Raw genomic sequence first — 26,386 nt, forward strand, 5'->3', positions numbered from 1 at the left:
GAAAGAAAGAAAGGAAGAAAGGAAGGAAGAGAGAAAGAAAGAAAGAGAGACAAAGAAAGAAAGAAAGAAAGAAAGAAAGAAAGAAAGAAAGAAAGGAAGAAAGAAAGAAAGACAAGACAATGTGGCTAGTTTATCACTAACAGTAGGCTGATTTTGCCTAACACTCACTAGAAATCCCAGCTCATCAAGGATAATGTTTTGAAGAGCAATCAAAATATCAGTGACCACTCCTCCTGTTAGCTAAAACATGCTTTTCATTTGTGAAATATGCAACAGCTTCTCATTCAGTGGTATTCCTAGTGACACTTACCGCAGGATGGGAACCTGGAAGTTGTGGACGACCTCCAAAATTAACATTTCCTGGTTAGAGAGAACATGGATCATTATGGCTCTATCTGTGGAAACCACTTCCTTTCCCTCCCCACTGCAGATCGGTCAATGAGATCAGGATGTGCTGCTGCTTGAGAAGTGAGCACGTTTTCTGCAGGTACTTCTGACCCTCTTTTCCTTTTTCCCGCATGCAATTAAGACAAATAATTACAATTTTTTAAAAGTTAAAGCAACCAGCTATTTTTTGATTCATGATCTACAAAATTGAGTGCTCTGATAACGTTATTAATCAATCCGTAAAAAGAAGTCCTCATCCAACCCGAAACTGCAATCAGCTAGGTCGAAAACGAGGCTGATTGTCACTGATACCTCAAACAGTGAGACTCCGGCGTCTCGGAAACTCACCCTGTGTGCCGATTTTTTGACACGGGACAGTAAGAACTCTTAACAAACCATCTGCTTTATAAGAATAATGCTCGACTAGCTGAAAGAGAAAAAAGTAAGAAAGTGTGGTAAATAACAAAGTCAGGAAACAGAAAAATAGTGACTGAGAGCTGCCGACTGACCGTCAGGCTTTCAAAGTGGCCCCAAGACCGTAAATGCTTTGATGTGTGTAAGTCCACTCCACAAGGGTGGCTGGGGAAGTGGGCCCACAGCTAGGGATCCTCCCTCTTGGGCCAGGGTCAGCAAATTTTTTTTGTAAACAGAAAGTGGTATTTTTGTTTTTTGTGGGCCTCATACCATATCTATGTCCTTTGTTTATTTATTTATTTATCCAAAACAACACCTTTAAAAGCAAAAAAAAAAACCATTCTCTTCAAGGACTACACAGAAACAGGCTGAGAGCCAGATTTGGTCTATGGGTTTGCAGATCCCTGGTCTACAGTAAAGAATATTGAAACAGGGTAGTAGAGCAATCACCAACTTTCTGCGAAATGGCACTGGGGCCCTGGAGTTGGGGTAGGGTACAGAAGTACCTTACAATGCTGTCAAGAAAAATCAATGAAATCATGCATGGGAAATTAGAATGTATTGCTGGCATTTTTGAGGTAGTTTCCTAAACACAGTCCCTAGAAGATATACAATGAGGAATATTTAATTAGGGATGAATGCTATAATTTACCAGGGGAATCAATAAAAATAGTAAAGAGTCTTGGGAAGGACATTCTCCATAATTAGAGATGCTTAACACCATGGTGAGCGCTCAGCCTTTGAAACTGTGAGAGAACACCACACACACAAAACACCCTTTCCGGAGAAGGTGAATGAATGGCTGTTTATAAGTGATGGGGCCTGGGACCTGGGAGCATTAAGCTGGCATAGAGGACTCCAGGTGCCTTTGCATTGCAGAAGGCCACACTCCCTGCTCACCTCCCTGACGCGCTTTGGGGCATTGAGTGTAGAAAGGTTAAATACTCTTTCGAATCAATATCGTTAAAAGAAAGAAGCCTGTGGTCAATGATGAGACATGGCAATGAGCCACAAAATCAAAAGACAATGTAAATGTTGTGACTAACATTTTTTAATATGATCATATCCACATTCAAAAAAGGAGTATTTTTTTTCCCCAATTACAGCACTAGAAACCAAATCACATTTGGAAGTAGTAACTTTAAGTGCTTTAAAGGGGCTAAGGCTCTGTAGTCTCAGTTTTTGAAAAGACAGGATTTTGAGTTGAGTCCTTTCCTCAATATTGACTGCATGTGTGGCCCCAGCTGGGCTTGGGTGAGGACATCTCAATGTGCCTTGATTATGCCCCTCACCCACACATGTTTGAGGTAGCTGGTGCTCTGGGGTGGTGGGGTGGTGGCAGAGTCAGTTGGCTTTCTCCGTGTCTCTGAACCTACTACAGTTCACAGGATGCTCTGCTAAGATGATGCATGAAGTACTGTTACTTTTATTTCCTTCATCATCAGCCAGTGTAGCTGTGATGCAAAATTAAGACAAGCAATCTGTGCTCACTGCGATTCAGTGAAAGCAGTGACAAGCATTATTTTAGTGCTTATTAGTGCCTAAGGAACTTCCAAATTGTGAGTTGTTTCAGGGTTTGCTAGTAGCTGGGTCAGGAATATGCACTTTTTAGACCAAGACTGTGGCAATCAGTATGAGCAGCAGCCTGGAGCCCAGGGAGTATGCTTTCTAAATTTAGGATGTGCTTCCTACATTGCCTTAGTTTCCACAGAGGGAGACTCGATTTACAATGAGGAGGACACCTGACATTTGCTGTCTAATTCAGCCTCTCACACCACCAACAAAGGCCTGCTTAGCTCTTCCCAGGCCTCCTTCCCCGGGCATCCATTCCTCTATTTTGTGTGTCTTTGTCTGAAAGGCTGCTCTGGGCTCTAGTTAGAATATCCTAGGAAGAAATATTTCTAGCTCTCCAAAAGAGGATGTCTTGTTAAACTCTGAACACAGCCCTGCATGTACATCACCTTGTGGCACTGAGAACTGAGCGGCCCTGAACAAGCCATGGAACTTTCGCTCACCTCACATGACAGCCTCTGGACCAGTGCTTCTCAAACACAGAAGCCACCTGGAGGCTGAAAGTGGGGTCTGATTGGCAGGTGGGGCAGGGGTCCAGGTGTGGGGCAGGGGCCCAGGTGTGGATCCAGGTGTGCGTTTCTCATGAGCTCCAGGGTTGCTGCTGGCCTAGGGACCACACTGTGGGCAGTGGGTGCTTTGGTTCCTCTTATGTCTCAGAGTCTACGGGACAAGAAGCCCCATGTACCCTGTACTCTACCCACAAGGTGGGGAGAGGAGGCCGGGTACCTGCCAGAGCGTGTCGAACTTCTTTCCCTCGGGGATGGAGAGCTTCCCTGTCTTGTCTTTGTCAATGCGATAGTGCAGCACCTTCCCTTCGTGCAGCAGGCACAGGGCGTAGGAGCCGTTGTTGTCTCTGGCTCGGATCCTAGAAGAGAGGATAGAGCTGCATCAACCCCAGGCCTACCAGTCCCCAGGTGGGACCTGAGAGGAAGCACCCTGACCTGAGCAGTCAGCAGCCGCTCCTTGGGGCCTGTCACCCGGCAAGGCAGCTGGAGGGCAGAGTCTGGAGCCTCCGGGTCAAGGGCTTTGCCCAATCCAGGAAGGCCCAGTTTACCACTCAGGGATGATGCCAGTGGGCGAGCTTGCAACAAGGAAATGCTAGCAGGCTGGTGATGAATGGACCATGGTTAAGCTCTAGCAGGGCCCAGGAGCTCTGGGCAGTGGTCAGGAGAGCCTGGTGCTTGATAGCAGTGATGCTGCTCAGGGCGATGAGCACGGGGCCTCCATGGGCCCTGATTATTGTGGAGCCCAATGGACTCACCTTTCTTCACCAGGGCCTGCATTTGGGTCAGATCCAAGATGGACAGCTCCACCACCTAGCTTGGGGTGTGGGCGGGGGTGTTTTGTGGGCATTTTAATCAGCCATCTTCTGGACCAGAGATGGAAGGATATGGAAGCTTCCATCCCCTGGGCCTTCCTCACTCCCTCCCATGCTCCCACTGTAGGAAAGGGAGGCAGGGCTGGACTTCAAACACTTTCAAATGATGATATTGTTGGGTAACACCCCCAGTAGAAGAAAATGACATCCACTGTGGGGTGAAGAGACAGGTGAAATCAGAGCTGTGCTGGCCGTGCTGAGCAGCCAAGGCTCTGTCTTCATGGTCATGCTGGGTGACCCTCAGTACCACCCCCTGCCCTGGGTCCTGGTGAACAGAGACGCAGGAGTCTGATGCCAGGCAGAGAGCAACACTCCCACTGCAGTGCATGCGACGCGAGGCTTACGATTCACAGGGAGGTGAGAAATCCCCTGGAATACCTGTAGGACTTGGGGAGTTCGAGGTCCCGGTGGAGGCTGAAAAGGCACGAAATGGGTGCGAATCCCCCAATTTAGCTTTGTAGTCACACCCACAGTGGCATTCTCTCCTCTCCACAGCTGCAGCCCTTTGGATCGTGAGATCCTAGGTTCTGAAGGTGAGTCATGAGGTCCCAGGAGGCCCCTTTGGCTCCTGCATTTTCTAAAATGAGGAAGCTGAGGTCCACAATTGTTAAGCCGCATGCCCAAATGCACTGTACGTGGGGCAGAGTTCAAGTGTGCCCAGCTGCCTTGGGACATGTGGGTACTGGGGAAATTTCTGATGCCTCCTCCTGGTCGCAAGAGGTCAGATACATGGCCACAGGGAGAGTTGAGACGGCCTTCGGAACTGGACATGGCCACGCTTTCCTGTCCCTTGCCGTGGCGACTCATCTCAAAAAGCTAACCCAAGGCTTGAAAGCTGAACGACGGCATGGGAGGAGGGAATTTCAGAATAAGTGAATTTTCTAGCAGTGCTTGGCTGTGCACAGCGCCCCACAGCTCAGGGCAGCTGGCCAGGGTGCAGCACACACATCCAGGTTCTCTGTGGTCTCAGCAGGTGGCTGTGCTGAAACCTTCTCACTGTGAGAACAGCCTCTTCCTCCCAAACCAACCAAGTCGTCAGTGCCCAAGGTGTGAGCTCCCTTTTCACAGCCACGTGGCTGATTACAGCCAGCAGTTAGTGACCGTTAAATACAACACAACACAACAAAAAACCATACTGTCATCTTTTTATATAAAGGGAGAACTGAGTCTGTTTTATAGGGAAAGTATCTTATAAAGCGAGACTATTTATGTTTATTCGACACACATCCGTGGCTTATAGTTTGAGGGTGTAAAGAGCTATCCAAACACCACAGCAGTAAGAGTGGATGCATATACCTTTAAAAGTTGGCCTTGAAAGAATGGTGACAATATGCCACTCCAAAGTATTTCCTATAATTTAATCTTTTACGTCTGTGACCTCAAGGTCATGGAGATAATACATAGGATCTGAACCAGGTGCAGTGGCACACACCTGTAATCCTAGCACTTTGGGAGGCCAAGGCAGGAGGATTACTTGAGCCCAGGAGGTCAAAGCCACAGTGAGCCAAGACTGCACCACGGCACTCCAGCCTGGGCAACAGAGTGAGACTCCATATCTACAAAAAAAAGATAGTAGTAATAAATGGGATCTGAACTCTGGTTTCTGAATCCAGTCCAATCTGCTGTACTCCATCTTGCCCTATGTCTTGATTGACATTTTCTTGTTAAAAACTGAGACAGACAAGCACAGATTGCCCTGAGAGATGATGTCATCAACCTCATTAGGCATCTGGCAAATACGAATGGAGACCACAGGAAAGTACCATTCCACGCTCTTCAGACTGGCGGAAGATAGAAAGATCGTTCTAAGTGCTACTGAGAGTGGGGAGCAGCAAGGCCCCTGCTACGTTGTTTGTGGGAACATAAATGGCTTACCCACTTTGGAAAACAATTTGGGACGGTCTCCTGAAACTGAACCTATTCATTCATAGCCCTCGTGAATGAGCAATTCCACCCCTAGGTATATGAAATGTGTGCACCATACACTACAGGGCTACTTACAGCAGCTTCATCTGTGACTATCAAAAACTGCACATAACCTAAGTATTCACTGACCACAGAGCAAGTACATTGTAGGAATTCACACAATACAATATTATAAAGCAAGAAAATGAGCAAATGGTAGCTATACAAAGCACAGATGAGTCTCACAAACATAAAACACACTCCATGCTTCCATATACACAAAGTCCCCAAACAGACAAAAGCCACCTGTTTTATTTAGTGATGTACACCTAGGTGGTAAAACTAAAACAACAAACAAATGAAAAATAACAACAAAAAAAGCAAGGGCGTGATGAACACAAGAGTTCAGGAGGTGGTGCCTCCCAGGAGGCCAGCCAGGCAGACGGGTGTGAGTGTGTGAGGGCAGGGGGGTCTGGCAATGCTGGGTGCATTTTATTTCTTGACTGGGTTGTGTTTGCTTGATAATCATTCATGAAGTTGTACCTATTTAGTTGTGCACTCTTCTGTGTTTTATATTTCACAATAAAAGCAGTATAAAAAGAGAGCTGGTACCAGGAGGAAACAGAGAGTGCTCTTTGCTTTTGAACAAGGAGTTTCTGCAAAGGCCCCACTTCCTTGAGGCTCCTCAAGAGGACAGGTTCTGCAGGCGATCCCCTCTCTTCCTGTGCTCCACCAAGCAGTCCTGGCCAGCTCCTGGCAATAGGTAACTGGAAGGTACAGGTACTGACCATGGACATGCAGCCTGAGTAGCCCCCTGTGGCAGGTGGCAAGAAACAAGAGCAGGGAAAGGAAACCCACAGGCCCAGCATCTGTAGGTGGCAAAGACCAGAAGGCTCGTGACATTAACCACCAGCAACTGTGAAGTATCTGCTGGCTGCAGGCAGATCCTGGACAGGCTCTTTTTAATTTAACATAGGAGACAAACTGATTTGGAAGCCTTGCTCCTCCTCTTGGCTGTGTCCTGTTACTGAGAGCTTTGCCCTGGTGGTGGCATCAGCACACCCACCCAGGCTTATGGCTCCACAGACACCCAGAGAGGGTGTGCACACAGGCAAGGCTCCCGGCTCCTGTCTGGTTTGTTGCCCTCTGCCTTCAAGGTCAACTGGCCTCAGGCTCTTCACAGAAGCCTTTAATATTTTTTCCCAGTAATTGTCTTGGGAGGAGTAAGGTAACAGATTTGTGTTTTGCTATTGCAAAGCCTGAGATTTCCAGGGCTTGAGCTTGAGATGATGCTGCGAAGCTGTCCTAACTGGGTTGAGACCGTCCTTGACCTGCGGCATGGTTACTTTCCCAGGGTGGGCAGAGTTGGCCTCTGGGGTGAGCAGGCCTTGTGCCTCACAGACATTAGAACACTATGCAAAGGTGAGGCATGGTGACTCTGCTGGAGCATGGCCTGGAACGGCTGGACTCCTCTACTCTCCTGCACCCTCCTGGGGGGACAGAGAATATACAGCGGTGATGCCCGGGCACCAAGGGGAAAGTGAGGATCCAAGAAGTAGTGAGACACTCAAGGCGGCCCCCCCAGGGCTACTGGGACACTGCCTGTATCTGCTGTAGACAGAACAGAAAAACCAGGCACATTCCAGCCCACTAGGTGTTCTCATTTTCCCCTGCCGTTTTTTTTTTCTCCTTTTTCTCTCAAAGGAGACTTTAATCAGCATCAATGAAGTGATATTGACATCAGAGCACAACTCTCTTTGAACTTTTAACTTCAGACAGGTCATGACTCTTTATGATGACCTAGGTCTGCAAAACCACATGTATCAAATAAAATGTCATACTTTGATCAATTACGGCAGCGTATGAGAGCACTGTTGGAACGGAATTTTTGTTGTGGCAAAGGAGGCTCATGACAGCCAAACACAGTCTCATTCATCAATGAACAAGGAGAAGGCTTTTCCTAAGCCGCAAATTCACTTTTGAAATTGAAGTATAGGACAAAAAGTGAGCTGAAGCTTGAACAGCCAAAAGTAAGTGGCAAATAAGAGCAATTAAAGTGGGTTTGGCCAAAGGGCCAATGCTAATCTCAGCACGGCAGTGGACAGGGACAGAATCTCAGGCCAGCATCACAGTGAGCACCTGGATGTGGGATTCCCACCTTAAAGCAAGGGCCTGTGAAGAGGAAATCCCCCTCAACTCTGGAGGAAAGCGTTCCCGGCATTGGATACTCAAGATTCCCACAGATGAATATTAACCAGGCACAAGCTCAGAAAGATCACTGGAAACATCGGAAAGCATGAGTCATGAGGAAAGGGGTAGGGAGGGGAAGAGAGAGGAAGAGACAGAGATTTACATCCTCCAAAACCTTCAGTAGTAGAATAATCAGATACAGAATATAAACTGTGAAATGTTTAACAAAATAAAAAATGGAACTATGGAAATTAGCAACCAATCAAATACTCTAAAAATACTCCAGAAATATTTGGAAAACAAACAAACAAACAAATAGAATTGCTAGAAATTTTCTAAAAAACGTAAAAGTTTCTACAAATAGAGGCATTTTCAAAGTTAACTTTATCAGAACCAGTCCAATAATACAGTATTTGGGCATTTTGCAGGAATTGCTACTGCAAATGTAGTTATAGACCCTCCAATGAACTATGAAAATCTCAAATGATCATAGTTGTTAACCTAGCCCAGGTAGGTAACAGGTATCTCAAACAGGCTCACACCATATCCCCAGACCAGCAGCATCAGCATCATTTGAGAACTTGGTAGGTAGGAATGCAAATGGCTGAGTCCTTATGCAGACCTGTGAATTAAAAACTCAGGGGATGGGAGGCAGAAATCTGTGCTTTTGCCGGCCCTCCAGATGGTTCTCTCTCTCTCTCTCTCTCTCTCTCACACACACACACACACACACACACACACATATTCACTCACTAGCTCATTTGATTACAGGCTCCATGGGTGACCCTGCAGGATAAACCAATGAACAATAAGAATAGATAGTCCAGAGAAGTTTGTACCCCATTTTTTATGCAGTTGAGGACTAGAAGACGCAGTGATTCTGGCTCTCTAAGAAAAAGGGTTGTGTCCACCAGAATCAGGGGTGTGCAAATCAGAGCCATATAGCCCTCATCCAGGAGCAGGCCCTGGGTGGAACCCAGCTTGGGGACACCAGATAACATACCTGTCACCTTGAACATCAGAACAACACCCCTCACCAATGCCCATACCCTTCACCTCCCCACCCCAGCATGTGGCTTGCATGGCAGGGGACGCCTTGCTTTGGAAACAGGTGTTATTAATCCTTTGCAGTGCAAGTGGGACTCAGTATAAGGGAGTCATAAAAAATTTATTCACGTATATCCCATTTCCCTGAGAAATTGAGACAGTTCCTAAGGACATACACTTTAGTATTCTATATGACCAGGAAACAAACCTAAATTAGGATAAAGCATGGGAAACGGATGCAGTACTTTAAGTTGGGCTCCACAGGTTGTGCACAGGTCCACAGGAGATGATATGCAGCTGCGGTTCTCAAGTGTGTGGGTGTGTGTGTGTGTGTGTGTGTGAGAGAGAGAGAGAGAGAGATGGCGGGGTGGAGGGGGAAGAAGTGAGGGGATAAGAGTGTGTGCAGACATTAGGGAAAGGAAGGGGAGAAGAGAGGTGGAGATAACGAGTGTGTCTTACTGCACCTGGAACTTGGCTAGTACAAAAGGGATGACTCAAAGACTACACTGTTTATTTCTTCTCAAAAGGGACAGGGGAAAGAAGGTCAGGAGGCCACATGAATTCCAGCTGCAGAGCACATAATAAGCCACACAGGGATTCGATGGCGGCATGGGGGCTGGGAAGGGGTGGCTATCAAGGCCTCTGAGGGCAAACTGCACTCGCAGCTGGTCTGTGCTCTGAGGGCTTTCTGTGCTATCTTTTTATCCTGTCCTGCACACTTGGCTTCCTGGGGATTGTTTTAACTAATGTATTAAAGAGCTATCATGGAAAGGAGCACTTCTAGGGTCCCAAGAGATCATGTACAGCAACTGTGGCCTGAGTGGAGTACATCAGGCCCACTTAGCTGCAGGGGACACTGATGTTCTTGCAACTTTAGGACCCACCAAGCCTGTAGGCTTCCCATCCTCCTCACTCACTCTTCAACATGTGTGCCTCTCAGATCGCTGGGGCTCACAACCTCCTGGGCATCCTCTCCGACTCAGTTTCTCTCCAGACAGATGCAAACTACTGGGCCTGATCGCAGCCCTGCTCTCCAGGTGCCTCTCCTGCTGTGAGCCCTCAGAGCAGCTGCCCTGCGTCATGCTGCACACTCGAGGTGGCTGAGCAGTCAGGGTCTCTCTCAACACCCCATGGTGTGGCTTGGGGCAGCCATGTGCCACTCCCTCCACCGCCTGGCCAGTCTGCCTCCATCCAGGAAAACTCTGCCACCATCCATAGAATCTCAGGGAACCAGAAAGGTCTCAGGGCACCATGTGACCGTGACCATGACATGATGCTGCCTCCTGGGGCTTGGACTGGGGCTCTGGAGATGCCCGGGCTCCTGCACGCCCACTCGGCATCCACTGCTTCACTTCCCTCCTTCTCCTGCAGGCATCCAGGCCTGCCCTGGCCTCCACACCCATGCTACCCCCTGAATTTCTTGCGGCCCTGCTCTTTTGTTGCCTCTGCCTGGTGAGGTGTCAAGCTCTGCCAGATCGAGTCAGCCCGCTTGCTCTGACGGCCACTTCCCAGTTCCTACAGTTAGTGACACACAAGATGATCATCCAGCCTGGGCACCTGAGACAGGCCCGATGACCCATGCTGTCCCTCCTCCTGTCCAAGTAGTGGCCCCCGTTCAAGTTAGCAGCCAGAATGTTCCTTTTTACCCAGAGAGATTTTTCCCACCAAGACGATGTTCTAGGTGCTGGGTTGCACTTGCAAAGGCAGCAGCCCAATCTCTGCCCTTGTGCATCCAGAGCAAGTGGGGGTGGGGACAATAAACAAGTAAATGAAAACAAAATAAAGATCACTCTGGGTAGGCACAGTGTTGTGGTGGAGAGGACCTACTGCCAAGCATTGCAGACTTTGCAGCCCGTCAGCTTGCATTTGTCATCTTCCCCCTGCAGTCAAAGTCCGGTGAGGGCAGGGACTAAGGTCTGACTTAGTCCCCACAGTATCCAAGTCCTATCACAATGCCTGCTGCATGTCTGGTTGAAAACATGTCTATTTTGTTGAATGAATGACTATTTTTTAACTATTTTTTTTTTAAACAGTACGTTTCTAAAGTCAGAAGGTAGAAACTGTAGTTAAAATGGAATTGGTGACTTACTGGTTGGACGACTCCGTCCACAGATCTGAAATACTACCTTTTATTTTTAACATTAACTGAGCTATTTGGAGAGCAGTCACTTACGTGTCTTAAAGGTCACCTTGAACTTATTCTTGGCTTTGTAAGATTTACAAGGACTCTTAGCCAAAAACAATAAAATATTTACCTGGATACTAAACACAAAGAAAACAACACTTCCATCTTTAAAATTTTGCCCGGCATGGACTCTTTAGAGCATTTCCATCCTAAGTTCATTTATAAGATGAAATGAAGGACACATCCCATTGCATTTTAGCAGAGTAATGTGTGTGGGAGAATTGGCTGTGCACAATGGCAATACACCACATTGTGTGAACCAAGTGGATGAGGGTCAGAGAGGAGTGGATCACAGCCTCCTCCAGACCAAGAGGAGCCCAGCAATGTGACTGCATGGCCGTAGGCTTTGCACAGATTGTAAAAGATATTTTAGTCACAGCCAGGGAAGATCACTCTGTTCTACTTTAACCTCCCCTCCCAAATTTGACAAGGATTCTAAAAATGTACATGGTATTACTAATAAGGAAGTGTGAACCTAGAGGAGGGAGTGAAGAGTCTCTTTGTCTATATATAGACAAATATATTAATAAATTATTGTTGAACTAAGATGCAGTCAAACACAGTGAAATCGAGGACATGGAGGAAATAAAAGGTGTTACAGAGACGTGTCAGGCAACTAAGTAAAATATTACATTATCTTTTCTAAATTTTGTATGCTTGTATTTACCAGCCTTTAAAAAATTCTAATTTATCGAGTTTTTTTCTTAGTCTAGAAAATATGCTCTACTGCATGCCTAATTGTATATTTTTTCAAAAATAAGAGGGTCTTCAAATTGTGTATGCTTCGGACCCCTCAATCCTGGATCCTCCCTTTTGGGGAAGGGATATATAATTTTTGGAAAGTAAGCTTTGTTTCCTTTTTCTAACAAATTCATTTTTCACAGACAGCTGTGACTAGCTTCTCCAAATAGCAGCCTGTGCTGTCATACAAGGCCTCTGGGGGCAGGGGATCTCCCTCCCCACTCAGCCCCTCTCCCTAGACTTGGTCCCTGACGTCACCAACGAGGCAGCACTCTGACCCTCACCCACCGAATGTGGGCTGGAGGACTCCCCCTCTAGTGCTCGTTTCTGGCCAGCTAGACCCCAGACAAGGGTAGGGCCGCTATGGCAAAGGCCAGGTGATGAACATCACCTCCAGAAACGCCACAGGCGGCTGTGAGGGACAATCACTGGCCCACACTGCCCAGCCCCTCCACAAACAGCCTCTGTCTATATTCGTGATTCCTCAAGCACACGTGCAAAGGCCCTGTAACTACCTTCTCAGAGTCACTCCTGAAAGGTGTGGGTGAGCTGTGTGGACAGGACAGAAGAGAGGGGAAAACGGATGGACACCTCTGTGTGTTCTGAGATTTCACACGGACACCCCCTGGTGCTGCACCTTGCATGGGGAATAGGGAGGGGCCCATGGTTGTGGAGTCTCTGGAGATGGATTTGGTTGCCGGCTGCTGTTTCTGCTTAGCCCCAGACAACATCAGGGACCTGGTTTTGCCTTCCGGCCTGGGACAAGCTCCTCCACAGCTGAGTTCTTCTTTGAAAACCAAGAAATTTCGCCCCCTTAAGTGGTAAATGCCCTCTGGCTCAGGTGTACTGTCACTGTAAGTGGATTTCACGTATAGTTCCTAAGGACAGAAAACTAGGAGCCTAGTTGGACAGCATCTCCCAGACGTAATCTGCTTCTATCATCTGCATTTTGAACTGCATTACTGAGGATTTATAATCTGATCTAGATCTCCAAAATATGCTGCCTTACCCTCAGTGTTTTCAAGGTCTGTTTGAACAAAGGCATTTTGCGATGGCCATGGAGGGTGCATGCGTTTCAGGAAATCTTTTGTTTTTTTCAACTTTCAGTCCAATTCCTACTAATGCCACTTTCCACGTAAAGTGATTCTCAGGCTGAAATGCTGGCATCTGAATGGTGGAGATGGCATATTGGTACTCATGATGAAAGTGTGGAGAGTAATCACTGGGATTTTATTTACCCATATTATCCACCAAACTAGTAAAATCCTGTTGATTAGTGTATGGCTTGCAATGCAAAAATAATCTTCCAACCCCCTCTGTGAAATAATAATAATAACGATAATAATTTTTTTGAGACGGAGTCTCGCTCTGTTACCCAGGCTGGAGTGCAGTGGCATGATCTCAGCTCACTGCAACCTCTGCCTCCCAGGTTCAAGCGATTCTCCTGCCTCAGCCTCCTGAGTAGCTGGGACGACAGGCACGCACCACTACGCCCAGCTAATTTTTGTATTGTTAGTAGAGACAGGGTTTCACCATGTTGGCCAGACTGGTCTTGATCTCTTGACCGTGTGATCACCTGTCTCTGTCTCCCAAAGTGCTGGGATTACAGGTGTGAGCCACCGTGCCTGGCCAAAATAATTATTCTTTATTTAAGTCTGTCACTTCATAAAAGCAAAAGCCTAGTGTGAATCCTTTTATGGCCAGACAGTGACTCTCACACTATATATTCACAGCCACAGAGTGGAAATAAACACACCTACGGCAGGGAGAAGAACATAAGGGAGACCTGCCTGGTTTTCTCAGCTGCAGAAGAATGACTCACCTGCAGAGGTCATGGCACACCTGTGATGCAGGGACGGGAAGAGTTTGCATGGAGGACCTGACATTCAGTGTATGTTACTGATGCATCAAAGTGTGGTCCAGGTCACTGCAGGGGGAGGGGGATGAAGCTGCTTCATTCGGTGCCAAACACAGTGCAGAGGGCCTTCAGTTTATGATACTCTATAACCCTCAAAGACTCTGAGAGTCAGAGATGACATTAAAGCTATTTTACAGACAATAAAGCTATTTTACAGACAAAGAAATGAAGGAAACAGACCACTGAGTAACTTGCTCAAGGTCCCATAGCTGGTGATAAGGTGGAGCCAGTATTTGAGGCCAGACAATCCGAATGATATGTTGTTAACAGTCCACACTGCCTCCTACCCAGAGAAAGCAAATCTTACAAACCATGGAGTGCACAGTGTCATGTTTTTATATTTCTATATCTATTGCTGTGTCCCTGCATCTGTCCATCAGTAATGATTTAAGAGGAGGTAGAAAGAGGTGCAAGAATCCCCATTCCTTCCCCAACACTGACAGGTGTGGAGCTGCCCCTACACAGAACTGCAGTGGTATTACTACATGTCAGGAAGTGGAAAGCAAAAACGAGCAGGGAGTTGGAGAATGGGTCCAAATAATTCATTGATTTAGGCTACAGGCATTCATTGCACACCTCCTAAGGGCCAGCCCACAGGCCTGCACAGGACCCAGGTCAAAGCACAGTGGGTGGGGTGGACAGGAGATCAGAACAGAGACAAACTGACTGATGCTCAGGCATGAGAAAGTGAAGGCCCTGAAATCACAATGAAGAAATCAACACATTTGGTTTGCAAGTATATGAACACGGACACCTCCCTACAGCAAACTGGTGTAGACAGGCAGAGCCCACCGAATACCAGCTGGCCCTGGCCCTTTGCTTCCTAAAGACAGCCCCCCAACTCGCCCAAAGCAGAGTCCTCCCAGTACCAGAGTGCTCTGCAACCTGGGCCCCAACTCCACCCTTCTCCATTCACTCTGTGCCAGTGACACTGGCCTCTGTGGGTGCCCTGCTCCCCAGGCACGCTCCTTCCACAGGGCATTTGAATTTGCCATTCCCTGGGCAGGGATGTTTCCTTGCTGCCTTCAGGCCTCTTCTTAATGGCCTCCCTCACAGCAAGGCCCATCCTCTCCACGCAGCAGAAACAAGCCCCAGCATCCCGACCCCAGTATGCTCTACACCCTTACTTAAATGAAGTCCTTTCCCATTGTTCAGTGTCCTTTCTCCCACTGAAATGCAGGCCCCATGGGGGCAGGGGCTTGCTGATTGACTTCTCCCTTCCCAAAGTCCAGAATGGTGCCTGGCACTTAGTGCTTCAAGCAACTACAGACTCCAGTAACGTTGGTCCATGGATGGATTAGCTGACATGATGGTTGGAAAGTAGACGTGGACACATTCTTTAGGAGAATCTGAATGAGGGCCCAAGAAGAACGGTGGGGAAAAAACAGCCGCTGGCTCAGTGAGGACATCCAGCAGTGACTGGAATCCAGTTCTGACTCCAAAGACCTTGTGCTGTGGCTATTCGTTGCAAATAATGGAGATTTTATAAAACTATCTGCAAGTAGGGCAGATTTGGATGATTCAAAACCAGGTCTGGGACTTCCTGCAATGTTGGCCTGACCCCACAGGGGAGTAAAGGACAGACTCCCGCAGTGGATCAGGAGCTGACGCACTCACACCGAAAGGGCGGCCACAGAATCTGGTGATGGCTCACAAGAGTTCCCTGAAGGCTTTTAGCTCTATTTCCCATGAAAGAAACACACAAAGAAACACTTCCAAAGATGAAGGAATATGGACCAACATCTACGCAACCTGGACTTGAGAGACATTGCATTCAGGGATGCACACTCTGTCCCATGCTGGAAGCATGGTAGATTTGGACTGTATTCAGTACAATGGCAAATTCTCCATGCTCTCCACAAGCATACACAACCATATTCAAACACTCACAGGATAACACGCCCCCTACACTGCAACAAAGAAGGTTTACACACTTGGCAATAGCTAAGAACCCCAGCCAGGTTCTGTAGGAGATGAAAGGTTGCCATGAGGTGAAACTGCCAGGTGGTAAAGCCTTCCAGGATGTTTCCTCACATTTTCTCTGTTAGAAACACTGTAAGATACCCTGACAAGGAGACTTTCCTGGTGCTCATGATGGAGAAAGAGCACTGAAGAGAGAAGAAAAGCTACACCGGTGATGACCACACGTACTGTGCTGTGTACATGGTGAGCATTTTCATTGAATCCTCAAGACGGTCACAGAACCAGCGGAGCAGAGCCTGGGGAAAGCTCCCCTTAGCCTAAGGTTCTACAACTGTCATGGGAACCTGGGTTCTGAAGCTGGGTCTTGCTGCCCAGGTTTAGCTCTACTCTTCCCTCTCACTAATACCCTGCCTGATGCCAGGCCTGGGCATGGGGTGCTATGCACCGCCAGTCCACAGGTGAGCCCTGCAGGTGTGAAGGGAGCACAGGAAGATAGGGGACTGAGCTGTGGACAACACAAGGGAGAAAGCCTTGGAAGCTATTACCTGGGAGGTTGGCGATTATGGGGTGATAACTGGGAAACTGCAATATAAGGTAGAATAAGAACCCAGGAGAAGAGGACAACTAAGGAGGGGGCGCTTGGTGAAAATGCAGAAGCCCAGACTCCTTTCCCACAGGCCCATGCCTGGTTAGCTCTGACTCCAGCTGAATAGGAAGCACAGCAAGTTTGAGACTCTCTTGCGTAAACCATAAGCCCCAGTGTCAGGTGCATGTGCTGTGAGGACACATGAGATGTCAGTCTGTACAGGGCAGATAGAGAACAAGGCGTGTTCGGCAAATAAGAGCTTTACCTCCCAGCCTTCTGCATGGGGTTTATACACATCCCCCAGAAAGGAAGGAGAGAGCAGAAGTCATGGCCATGAAGGGTGCAACTACTATTTTCGGGAACAGACAACTCTGAATAAAGAAATGGTTTCGTGGCTGAAGAGGCTATGAGTAGGCTTCTTAACCAGCAGGAAGTTGGCCAACCTCATCGTGCAGACTATGCTATTTTGGGCTGACTTCACACACCAAGATGCTACGTGCATGGCTCCATGACATTCATGTTGGAAATTATTGCTGAGAAGATGGTAAGAGGCCAAACCTCAGCAAAAACAGCCATAGGTGCCTCCAGTGAGGGGCAATATCTTCCCTCCCTACAGCGTTCTGCTGCTGCATGGGGCTGCATCCCAATAAAGACTATCGCTGTAGGCACCACTGCATGGCAACCTGGGCCACTCTTCCTTCTTTTTTTAAATAGTATTGTAGTCAATTTCTTTTCTCTTCTTTTTTCCTTTTTTTGAGACAGGGTGTCACTATGTTGCCCAGGCTGGTCTCAAACCAGCCTCAAACCATAGTGAAATCATAGTGAGGATCAAGCCATCCTCCTGCCAGGAGTAGATGGGACTACAGGTGCATGCCACTGCACTCAGCTAAGATCATTTTTGAAATACAAGGTATGACAGTCAAGTCTGAGGAAATTCCTTTGACTAGATGGACATGCAGAGAAAACACTTCTAAATCTAGGAAAAGTTTACGAAGTCAGCTGGGGATTCACCAATTGCCAAACCATGAGGCTGCATCACTGGTTCTGGTTATGCTTCCAAGATGAGCATCTCTGCAAGGACACTGAGAGGTGACCAGGGGATCATTTCTCCCATAGACAACCACCACACTGAGCCACCTTGACCAGACACCAATGAAGGAACAAGGTTGACACCTCCCAAAGACAGTTCTTTACCTTCTCTGGACAACTGACTGACCACGTTGGCCTGTATCTCAGAACCTTCTACAATTTAGATTTACATTGAACCACTGAGGATAGCAAACAGAACCCAGGATTCAGACAGACCCTCTAATGATTGTGGGCCTAAGGCTGAAGCCCACAAACCTGCACTCATCACTCATGGACGCTACTCCCAGGAAACTTTCCTTAACATCTTTAGTGTTAGCATCTTGTTTCATGTAAAAATAGAAGTAAAGTCTGAGATCAAGGGGGTAGTTTGAGGGAAAAAACTGCAGTATTTTAATTTCAGTTGGATAACCACAGAATTTGCTATGCATCCTATAATTTGCCATTAAAAGGAGAATATGGGGCTGAATCACATTTTCTTTAAACTTTATGTCCCTCAGTGCCCCAAAAGAGTGTTCACTTTAGAGTTAGACTGGGCAAAATAAACACTGGGTCACAGGTGATAGCTTTAGTTAGAAATGTCTTTAGGACAGGCCAGCATGCATGTTGTCAAACGACAATGTGTGGCCCCTTCCCAGGGTCATGTGAGGCCAGTCACAGGGAAGCTGAATTATTCCCAATTGTCCCCACAGGCCTGGTGGCAGGAGGTGAGGGGGAAGGCACAATACTCACAGGAACTTTCCGTTTGTCTTTGATCCTATCAGGACAATTTGCTCAGACTCTTCCCGAGAGATTTTTCCGTGGAACCAAGGCATTTTTTCATGGGCTGTGGTGGCGATCAGCTTCTCCAGCTGAGGCTTCTGACTGATGATGGCCTGCTCCAGAGCCTGACCCTGCCACGTGGAGAGCAGAGCAGAGTAAACCATACCGAGGAAAAATGAAAATGATGCAGAAGGCATTTCCAGTCTGTCTCGAGTCCTGGCATGGTAAAACAGGATCAAACCTTATTCACTCATTCATTCAGTAAATAAAACCAGAAAGATCTTTACACATTACTTAAGTACTTTCAAGTGTATAAATAAAAAGAATATGGCTGGGCACGGTGGCTCACACTGGTAATCCCAGCATTTTGGGAGGCCAAGGCGGGTGGATCACTTGAGGTCAGGAGTTCGAGACCAGCCTGGCCAGCATGGTGAAACTCCATCTCCACTAAAAATACAAAAATTAGCCAGGTGTGGTGGCACATGCCTGTAATCCCAGCTACTTGAGAGGCTGAGGCAGAAGAATTGCTTGAACTTGGGAGGCAGAGGTTGCACTGAGCTGAGATCATGCCACTGCACTCCAGCCTGGGTGACAGAGCAAGACTCTGTCTCAAAAAATAAAAAATAAAAAAAAACCATACACGTCCTTTGCTGTGGCAATCCCAACCCTTTCAAAGTTTATCTTGCAGATGTTGCATAAGAGCATAGTATACGACAGATCTAAAGCAATGTTGTTAGCAGCGTTTATTCATAAACAGCAAATGTGTCCATCAATAGGTACTAGTTAAATAAATTACGGTGCGTAGCAGGTGACACCAGATAGCCAAAGAACAGGTGATGCAGCTTCATGAGTGTCGACACAGAAAGTTCTGCAAGAGATATTAGGAAGCCATAAAATCAAGTGCCTATCAGTGTGTCTAGTAGGACCTTGTCAGATAAATAGAAACCAATCAGCACCTATCAATGCCTCTCTGAAAAGGCCCTCCATGCACTGGGTAACGGTGGTTCCCTGTGGTGGAGACACCCACACTGCTGGCACAAAGGGGCCCGCCCTCTCAGCTGTGGCTGTGAAAGGGGAAGGCTTGTATTAGAGAGAGGCACTTTTTGGCCAAAGTTGATGCTTAAGGAGGTGGTTGTGTTATTTGGGCACACAGGGTACACAGGTATAGGTGTTGCATGTAGCCAGGAAGTCTGTGTGGGGTCACAGGGCCTCCTGGGTCCAGGCAGCAGGACCAGCTGTGGCCCACCTGCAGGTTCCATGTCTGCTTCACATATTCCCTGATGAGGTTTTCCTTCAAGTCCTCAAAGGGCCCAGTCTTGGGCTGCACCCCTTGGGGCCGGTTGAAGGGCTTCTTGAGGAGGCAGACCAGGCCATCAGACTCCTGGGAGTGGTAGTGGCAGAGGTCGGCGGGGCTGGCATGGGTCCTTCCGCCGGCAATGGCGTAGGTACCGTTCAGCTCCCGCTCGATGGTGTAGTGGTGTGCCTTCCTCCCGTGCGCCACGGACAGGGCGAAGCCGCCCAGGTAGTTGCGGCTCTGGCGCAGCAAATAGAGCCCATCGCTCATGCCCCCCTGGACCAGGTAATCTTCTGCCTCCTCCCGGGTGATGTTGCCGAAAAAGAAGGGCAGGTGGTTGGCGTTGTCAGCCATGCCGCTGCTGGCCATGCTTCAGAGGCCGGAGGGCACACGCCTAGGCAGGTGTCCACCTGGGCAAGACAGAGACAGAGAACTTTGGTGAGGAACCCACGTGGCAGGGAACATTTGCTAAAACCACTCAAACTCTTTCAAAGCGGAGACAAACCCTTCCAGCTCTGAACAGAGACACTTCCCTCTTTGGCCCTTCCAACACACAGTTGTCTTTCTGTTCACATCATTACCGTTTCCAGCATGCCTTCTAACAGCTAAAATCAGAGTATTTGATGGAAGTTAAATACTTCCATCAAATATTCCATCAAGTATTTGATGGAAGTTAAATACTTCCATCAAATACTATACAAATTGAATAATTCTTTTTTGTCAGCGGGGTGGGGAAGGACAAAGAATTCTAAAAATAAACATACCCCAAAGAGAAGCAAACAGAAGGTCGATTGCAAAACAGGACTCTTGGGCTGACCCTAAGGGTCCCAGCGCACACACAGGAGGCAGAATCTACATGAGCACGAACCAACTGCTCCTCCTGAGTCCAGACAATGTTAGAGAAGCCCTGCTCCTCATCATAGCGTCCAAGGAGGACGCTACCACCGCCTCACCCACCTGAGCTGCCAGATTCTGCCTGGAGCAGTCAGTCACATGCTGGTGCTGAGCCCCAGAGGTGAAGTGAGGCCACGTTGAGGGCCCACACGTAACTGTGACTTGCGGTCACCACAAGGCCTTCCCACCTTCAGCCCCGGCTATGACAGCAACAAGCCACTGCCTGAGACATGAAGAGTGACACCCTGCTGGCTCCCGAGGCCTGGGGCCCATAGGCTGTCCTCTCCCCACTTCCCCAGACCACTTCCTGGGCAACTCCATTTCCCATCTGCAGGGCCCGTGTTAAAGAGATAGTGCCTGTACCCAGCCCACCAGGACATCTGACATAGGAGAGACACTGCTTGCAGTAAATAAATACACTTCAGAAGCAAAAAGGAAGGCGGCCAATGCATATTTAACATGGAGAGTATTTCCTCTCAATCATAGTTGTAAATGAGAAGGATACATATTGCCAGTCCCAAAAGTATCCAACAAGGCACATTTTAACCAAAAGGGGCTGGTCATGAATGGAAAATTATCTAGATGACTCCATCCATTTATCCAGGGAGCAAAGCGCATGCCCCTCATGGTCCACACACACACACACACACACACACAGCCCATACCACATGCACACTACATGCACATCACACACACTATGGACACATACCACACCTGCACTACACATACACCATGCCCTACACACACACTATACACATCACACACACCAAACACACAAACTGCACACATACCACACACACAAAACACACTACACACATCACACACTACACTACATACACACTACACACACAAAACATACACGAAACACACGCCACTACATGCACAATACACACATCACATACACTACACACATCACACACTGCACACACAACACACACAAATTACATACACACTACACACAACACAAACTACATACACACCACACACTACACACATCACACATGCTACACACATATCACACACAAACTACATGCACACCACACACACAATATACACAACACATGCTACACTACATACACACTACACATACAAAACATACACAAAACACACCACACAACTACATGCACACTACACACATCACACACACCACACACACACAAACTACATACACACTACACACACCACACACTGCACACATACCACAAACTACATACACACATACCACATGCACACATACCACTACATACCATATGCACACATACCACAAACTACATACACACTACACACCACACACTGCACACATACCACACACAAACTACATACACACTACACACACAAAGCACACACTGCACACATACCACACACAAACTACATACACACAACACACTACACACACATTTCACACGTAACATACACACACCACACACACTGCACACACACCACATACAAACTACATATACACCACACACAACACACTACATGCAACACACAAAACACTACATACACACTACACACACAAACCACACACCACTACGTGCACACTATACACATCACACACACTGCACACACACCACACACAAACTACATGCATGCCACACACACACCATAGTACACACTACACACACAACACACACACATGAAGCACACCACACCACAGACCCTGCACCACGATGATGTGAAGTGGCTTCTTCTCAACATGCACCATCCTACAAGGGGCTACAAAAGGTACGTGTCAGCCTGACACACGCCACACAGTTCTCCCCAGATGGTATCCTCAAGTCAGTACTCCTGGACGAGCCCCCAATGAGCCATGGGTTTATTATAATGTAGGGTATTCATCATCATTTCCTGGCTTGCCTCTCACAGCAGTTGACTATCAGTGACTTTTCTTTGCCCAACAAGTTTCTAAAATTTCATCTCTTAGCAAGGTGTTTTTGTTTTTTAAAGTATATCTACATTTACTTTGGAGTCTAAGAATGCTGTTAACAGAAAGACATCTCTGGAAACACAGTGTGCTGGTGAGTCTCTTGGAAGAAATACTTCTCTTTTGACTGCTTTCCCCTTTCTACAATGCTTTGGTTGAAGGTCAGCCACTGCCCCCAGCCTGCCTTTCCCCCACTCCACCCTTCTCCTGCAGTGGGTCTTCTCAGGCCTCCAACCTCATATCCGTTGTTTCCCCTGCAGCCCAGCAGGTCTCACACTTCCACGTGGCCTGGGGGCTCTGATACACCCAGGGACTGGGACGCTGCTGTTCCTGCAATCCTGATGATGTGGATGCCGGGTTCTGACGCCATCTGAGACCAGGCTCTCCATCTTCTCTGCCTTCCCTGCCCAGGCAGTGCCCCAGCCAGGAACCCAGGAGTCCTCCGCAAGCCTTGCATTCTCTAAGGTTTCCAAGCACCCCTTGTGCATGCTCCTTACTGCCCGTATCCATGACCCCTGCCTGGCTTAACCCTGTCCTTTCCACTGCTGCCCTTCACCCCTCACCTTCTGCCCTCCAGCTTCCTGATGCCTCCCTCTCCAGCTGCCTGGTCCTCCCTCAAAGCACACATCAGCCCTCCCTGCCTCTTCCAACATGCCCAGTCCACAGACCACACGGGACAGCACTGGGATGCTGTGGCTTCCCCTTCTTGTCCTCACCACATGTGCTTTCTGCTGACGCGCACAGCTCTTCCTCCTGGCCATCCAGGTCATCCTTGCAGACCCAGCTCAAATATCCCTGTTGCTGTGTACCTGGCCCTGATGCTTGCGTCCCCTCTGCAGGGCCCAGGTTACTTTTTATGTAGTTGCAGAACAGCAGACTGCACCATCAGCTCCAACTGAGACAGTAATTTTGTAGGAACAAAATTTTAAATAAAATGTGAGCAAATACTTTTTAACTTATATAAATCTTAACATAGCTACTATTTTTAAAATTCATTGGCTTGTCACTAATCATGACATGGGTGCTGGCACTTTGGCATGAATTCCATATAGAAGTGAATGGAAAGGAAGTGAGACAGGCTGTGGCCAGGTCTCGGGGAGCATCTGCAGACCCGGAGCAACCTCCAGGCACACGCCAGGGACACTGTGTGGCTCTGATGGTGCATTGCAGGTACGTTCCCAAGCAGGTGGCAGAAGAATGTGCTATACTGTGTCAGCACCGATGTGGCATGGCCCTTTTCTGGCCATGTGACTTCCTATGCTGGAGTTGACCTGGGCGTGTTGGTGGTGATGGTTTGGGCAGAATCACTGGTTCACTGCAAGGACAGCTTATGGCACATTTTTGGGCTATTTAATTGGGGGAATAAACAGTGTCCATGGTGTTCCTGTGCCTACCTTCTCAGGACTGGCACCCACTGGCACCCACCTGGGGCCTTCTCCTGGTCTCCAACCTCCTCTTTCTCAGGCCACCTTGGCAGGAGTTGGCCATCTTCATTCCAGCCCCTGCCCACAGTGGCCCAGGCTGCTGTTCTCAGCTCCACTTTTCAGATATCAGCTCTCAGTCAGTATGGCAAATCCAGAGAGTCTCACTTTTCACCCAGCTGTAGTCTTGGCCACAGTTGTGGCATCTCTGCCACTCCCACCAACTGAGACAGGGACAGAGCCTGCGACTTTCCCTTGTATGCATTCCTCCTGCACACACAGACTCAGCCCTTCCTGCCTGATGCTTCTGCCAACTCACAATGCGTAACTCTGACTGCAGGAACAGCCCACGGCTCAAATTCTCTTTAGCATTTCCGGGGATCATCTTCTTCTCAATAGTGTTTAGAACTTGCTCCCTAGTTTTTCTTAATTAACATTCCCAGTTATTTTTTTTTTCCACATGTGCAACTACTTCATTCCAAAGCACAAAACTGCGAAACAAACCAGGCCCCTTAGCTCCTCCTTAACTCCACCTGTACCCCTCAGCCTGCTGGGTCTGGCACGTCAATGCACACCTGGGCAGGTAGCGGTTCAGCAAGGAGGGTTTTCAGGTGTCAGGTGAGCTCCTCAAAACACGGCAAATCCCTTGCTCTTTTAAGACCTTTTTTATGACACAAGTTAAATGTGCACTTAGTAGTAGAAAGGTGTTTTTTGACATGAAATAATATTTTGTAATGTCCTGGGCCGCATACCTCCCTTCCCTGCCTAATTTTTCTCCGCAGCATATCTCCATAAGGCAGCAGTCCTCTCAGTCATGATTCACTGTTGAATTTGAGTATTGTCTTATTCTTTCCACCAGAGGGCCAGCTCTGGTAGGCGAGAATAGGATGACCTTGTTCACTGTCATATCACCATGCCCGGAACAGCTCCTGGTGCAGGAGAACTCATCAAAAATATTTGTTGGTTAACGGGTATTTGTTTCTCTCCACTGAGCTCCTGATCTGCACATCTGCTTATCTGACTCCCCCCTTGGATGTGTAGCAGACAAGTTGACCTCCACATACTCCAGATGAGGCTTTTGACTCCTCATGTCACTCCCTCAGCAAACCTATTCCTTCCTCAGTCTCTCCTAATTGAGGAAGTGACACTGAGCACCACAATTGCTGAGGATGAGGCCCTAGCGGCTTTCAGGAGTCTCCCCTCTCACCAAGTCAGAAAGGCATGTGCTTTCTACCAGAAGCATTGGCCACTCACACTGATGCAGGGAAGCCATGAGCTTGCGCAGGAGCTGAGCTCCATCTGATGCCGTCACAGGGATGGAGAATCTTGAAGCAGGTTAGATGAGCTGGTCTCCAGGGTCCTCTCAGTATCTTTTCTTTAAAATTTATTTCCAAGCCATCATGTGTCCCTATAGCCCTTGATGCTGTCCTTATGAAAGCCACTGCCATCTCTCAAGTAATGGAAGTCTCCCCTGGTCCTTCCTTTCCTTGCTGACCATTCCCTACCCCTGAAGGTGCAGTGAGGCTCACAAGGAACCTCTCCATCACATCGCAAATCTTCATTCCTCTTCCACAAGGCTCTCCTTGAGCAGGCCGGAGACCTGCAACCTCACCTTGCTCACTATCTCCACCACACTGTGCTTCTGCCTCCGGGTGGAGGCCTCTCCTGCCTCCTGCTTGGCTTCCTCCTTCTCAGGCCTGCACTCAGAGAGTTGCATCATGATGATCCAGCCTCAGGTGCTGCTTCGGCCTACCTCGGCCACCCCTACACATAGTTAACTTCTCAAAAGCATCTATTACCTTTGTAGCAATAACACAAAACTGCCCTTGCCCTAAAATGTGAGCACCAAAGGTCTGGAGATTTCACTGTCTTTCTCAGGTTTCAGGGTGTAACCAGAGGCTGGCAAAATCCTGCTCAGTGGAAACGTGCTGCTCTTTGCTTTTTAAGGTTTCCACAGGGAATATACAACTGACCCTTGAACAATGTGGGGATGCTGACCACCCCCCTATGTCGTAAAAATTCCTGTATAACTTTTGACTCCCCCAAAACTTAACTAATAGTCTACTGTTGACCAGAAGGCTTACCTGTAACATAAATAATTGATTAACACATATTTTGCATGTTATATGTATCATATACTATATTATTATAGTGAGGTAAGCTAGAGAAAAAATGTCATTAAGAAAATCATAAGGAATAGGCTATATATTTACAATACTGTACTGTATTTATCAGTGCCATACATTTATTGTCATCTGTTTACAAGACAACTCATCCATCTGGAATGGCAGGCAACTATGGCTACAGTCCTCCATCTACAAGCCTCATCAAGCAATTCAGCTTTTTCTGATAACGTCATGATTTCTTGGGAGCACTTCCAGCCTCATTGTAACCCTTCATAGGGAACCCATGGCGTTATTCAAGTTGTACGGTATTGCACTAGACATGAAAAATACTTAAGAACTGCAAGAGATCACTTATTAAAGATCACTTTTTACTGCAATATGCAATTTACTGGAGAGATGAACTGCTCACGCAGAGATGATGAGCACCGTACAGTGATTTAGGCGAGCACTTGCAACTCTCAAGCTCATCACAATAGCAACAGGAAGTGGCTGTGAAATGATTACAGCAGTACAGTGTGTACTGCAGTTAATTTTATGCAGTTATGATTTAATACTGCATCTTTATATTTATTTACCTTTTCCTTGACTGTGAATGACACCATATATGGTCTATAAGTGTTTGTGTGTAAGTTT

At 47.6% G+C, this 26,386-nt stretch overlaps 1 protein-coding gene across 3 annotated transcripts in view; it reads right to left on the reverse strand.

Annotated features, from left to right (window-relative positions):
* SYK (spleen tyrosine kinase) overlaps positions 1-26,386 on the reverse strand; it is a 95,742-nt gene that overhangs the window by 34,334 nt on the left and 35,022 nt on the right. For all 3 annotated transcript variants that reach the window (XM_011948009.1, XM_011948007.1, XM_011948008.1), the window contains exons 2-6: positions 19,341-19,798; positions 18,065-18,225; positions 3,100-3,238; positions 736-814; positions 311-360 (exon numbers count right to left, since the gene is read on the reverse strand). In XM_011948009.1, coding sequence (XP_011803399.1) covers positions 311-360; positions 736-814; positions 3,100-3,238; positions 18,065-18,225; positions 19,341-19,757 — 846 coding nt within the window. In that variant the 5' untranslated portion in view covers positions 19,758-19,798. The remainder of the gene's footprint in view (positions 1-310; positions 361-735; positions 815-3,099; positions 3,239-18,064; positions 18,226-19,340; positions 19,799-26,386) is intronic.

This window comes from Colobus angolensis, unplaced genomic scaffold (assembly GCF_000951035.1).
Source record: "Colobus angolensis palliatus isolate OR3802 unplaced genomic scaffold, Cang.pa_1.0 Scaffold272, whole genome shotgun sequence".
NCBI classification, from domain to species: domain Eukaryota; kingdom Metazoa; phylum Chordata; class Mammalia; order Primates; family Cercopithecidae; genus Colobus; species Colobus angolensis.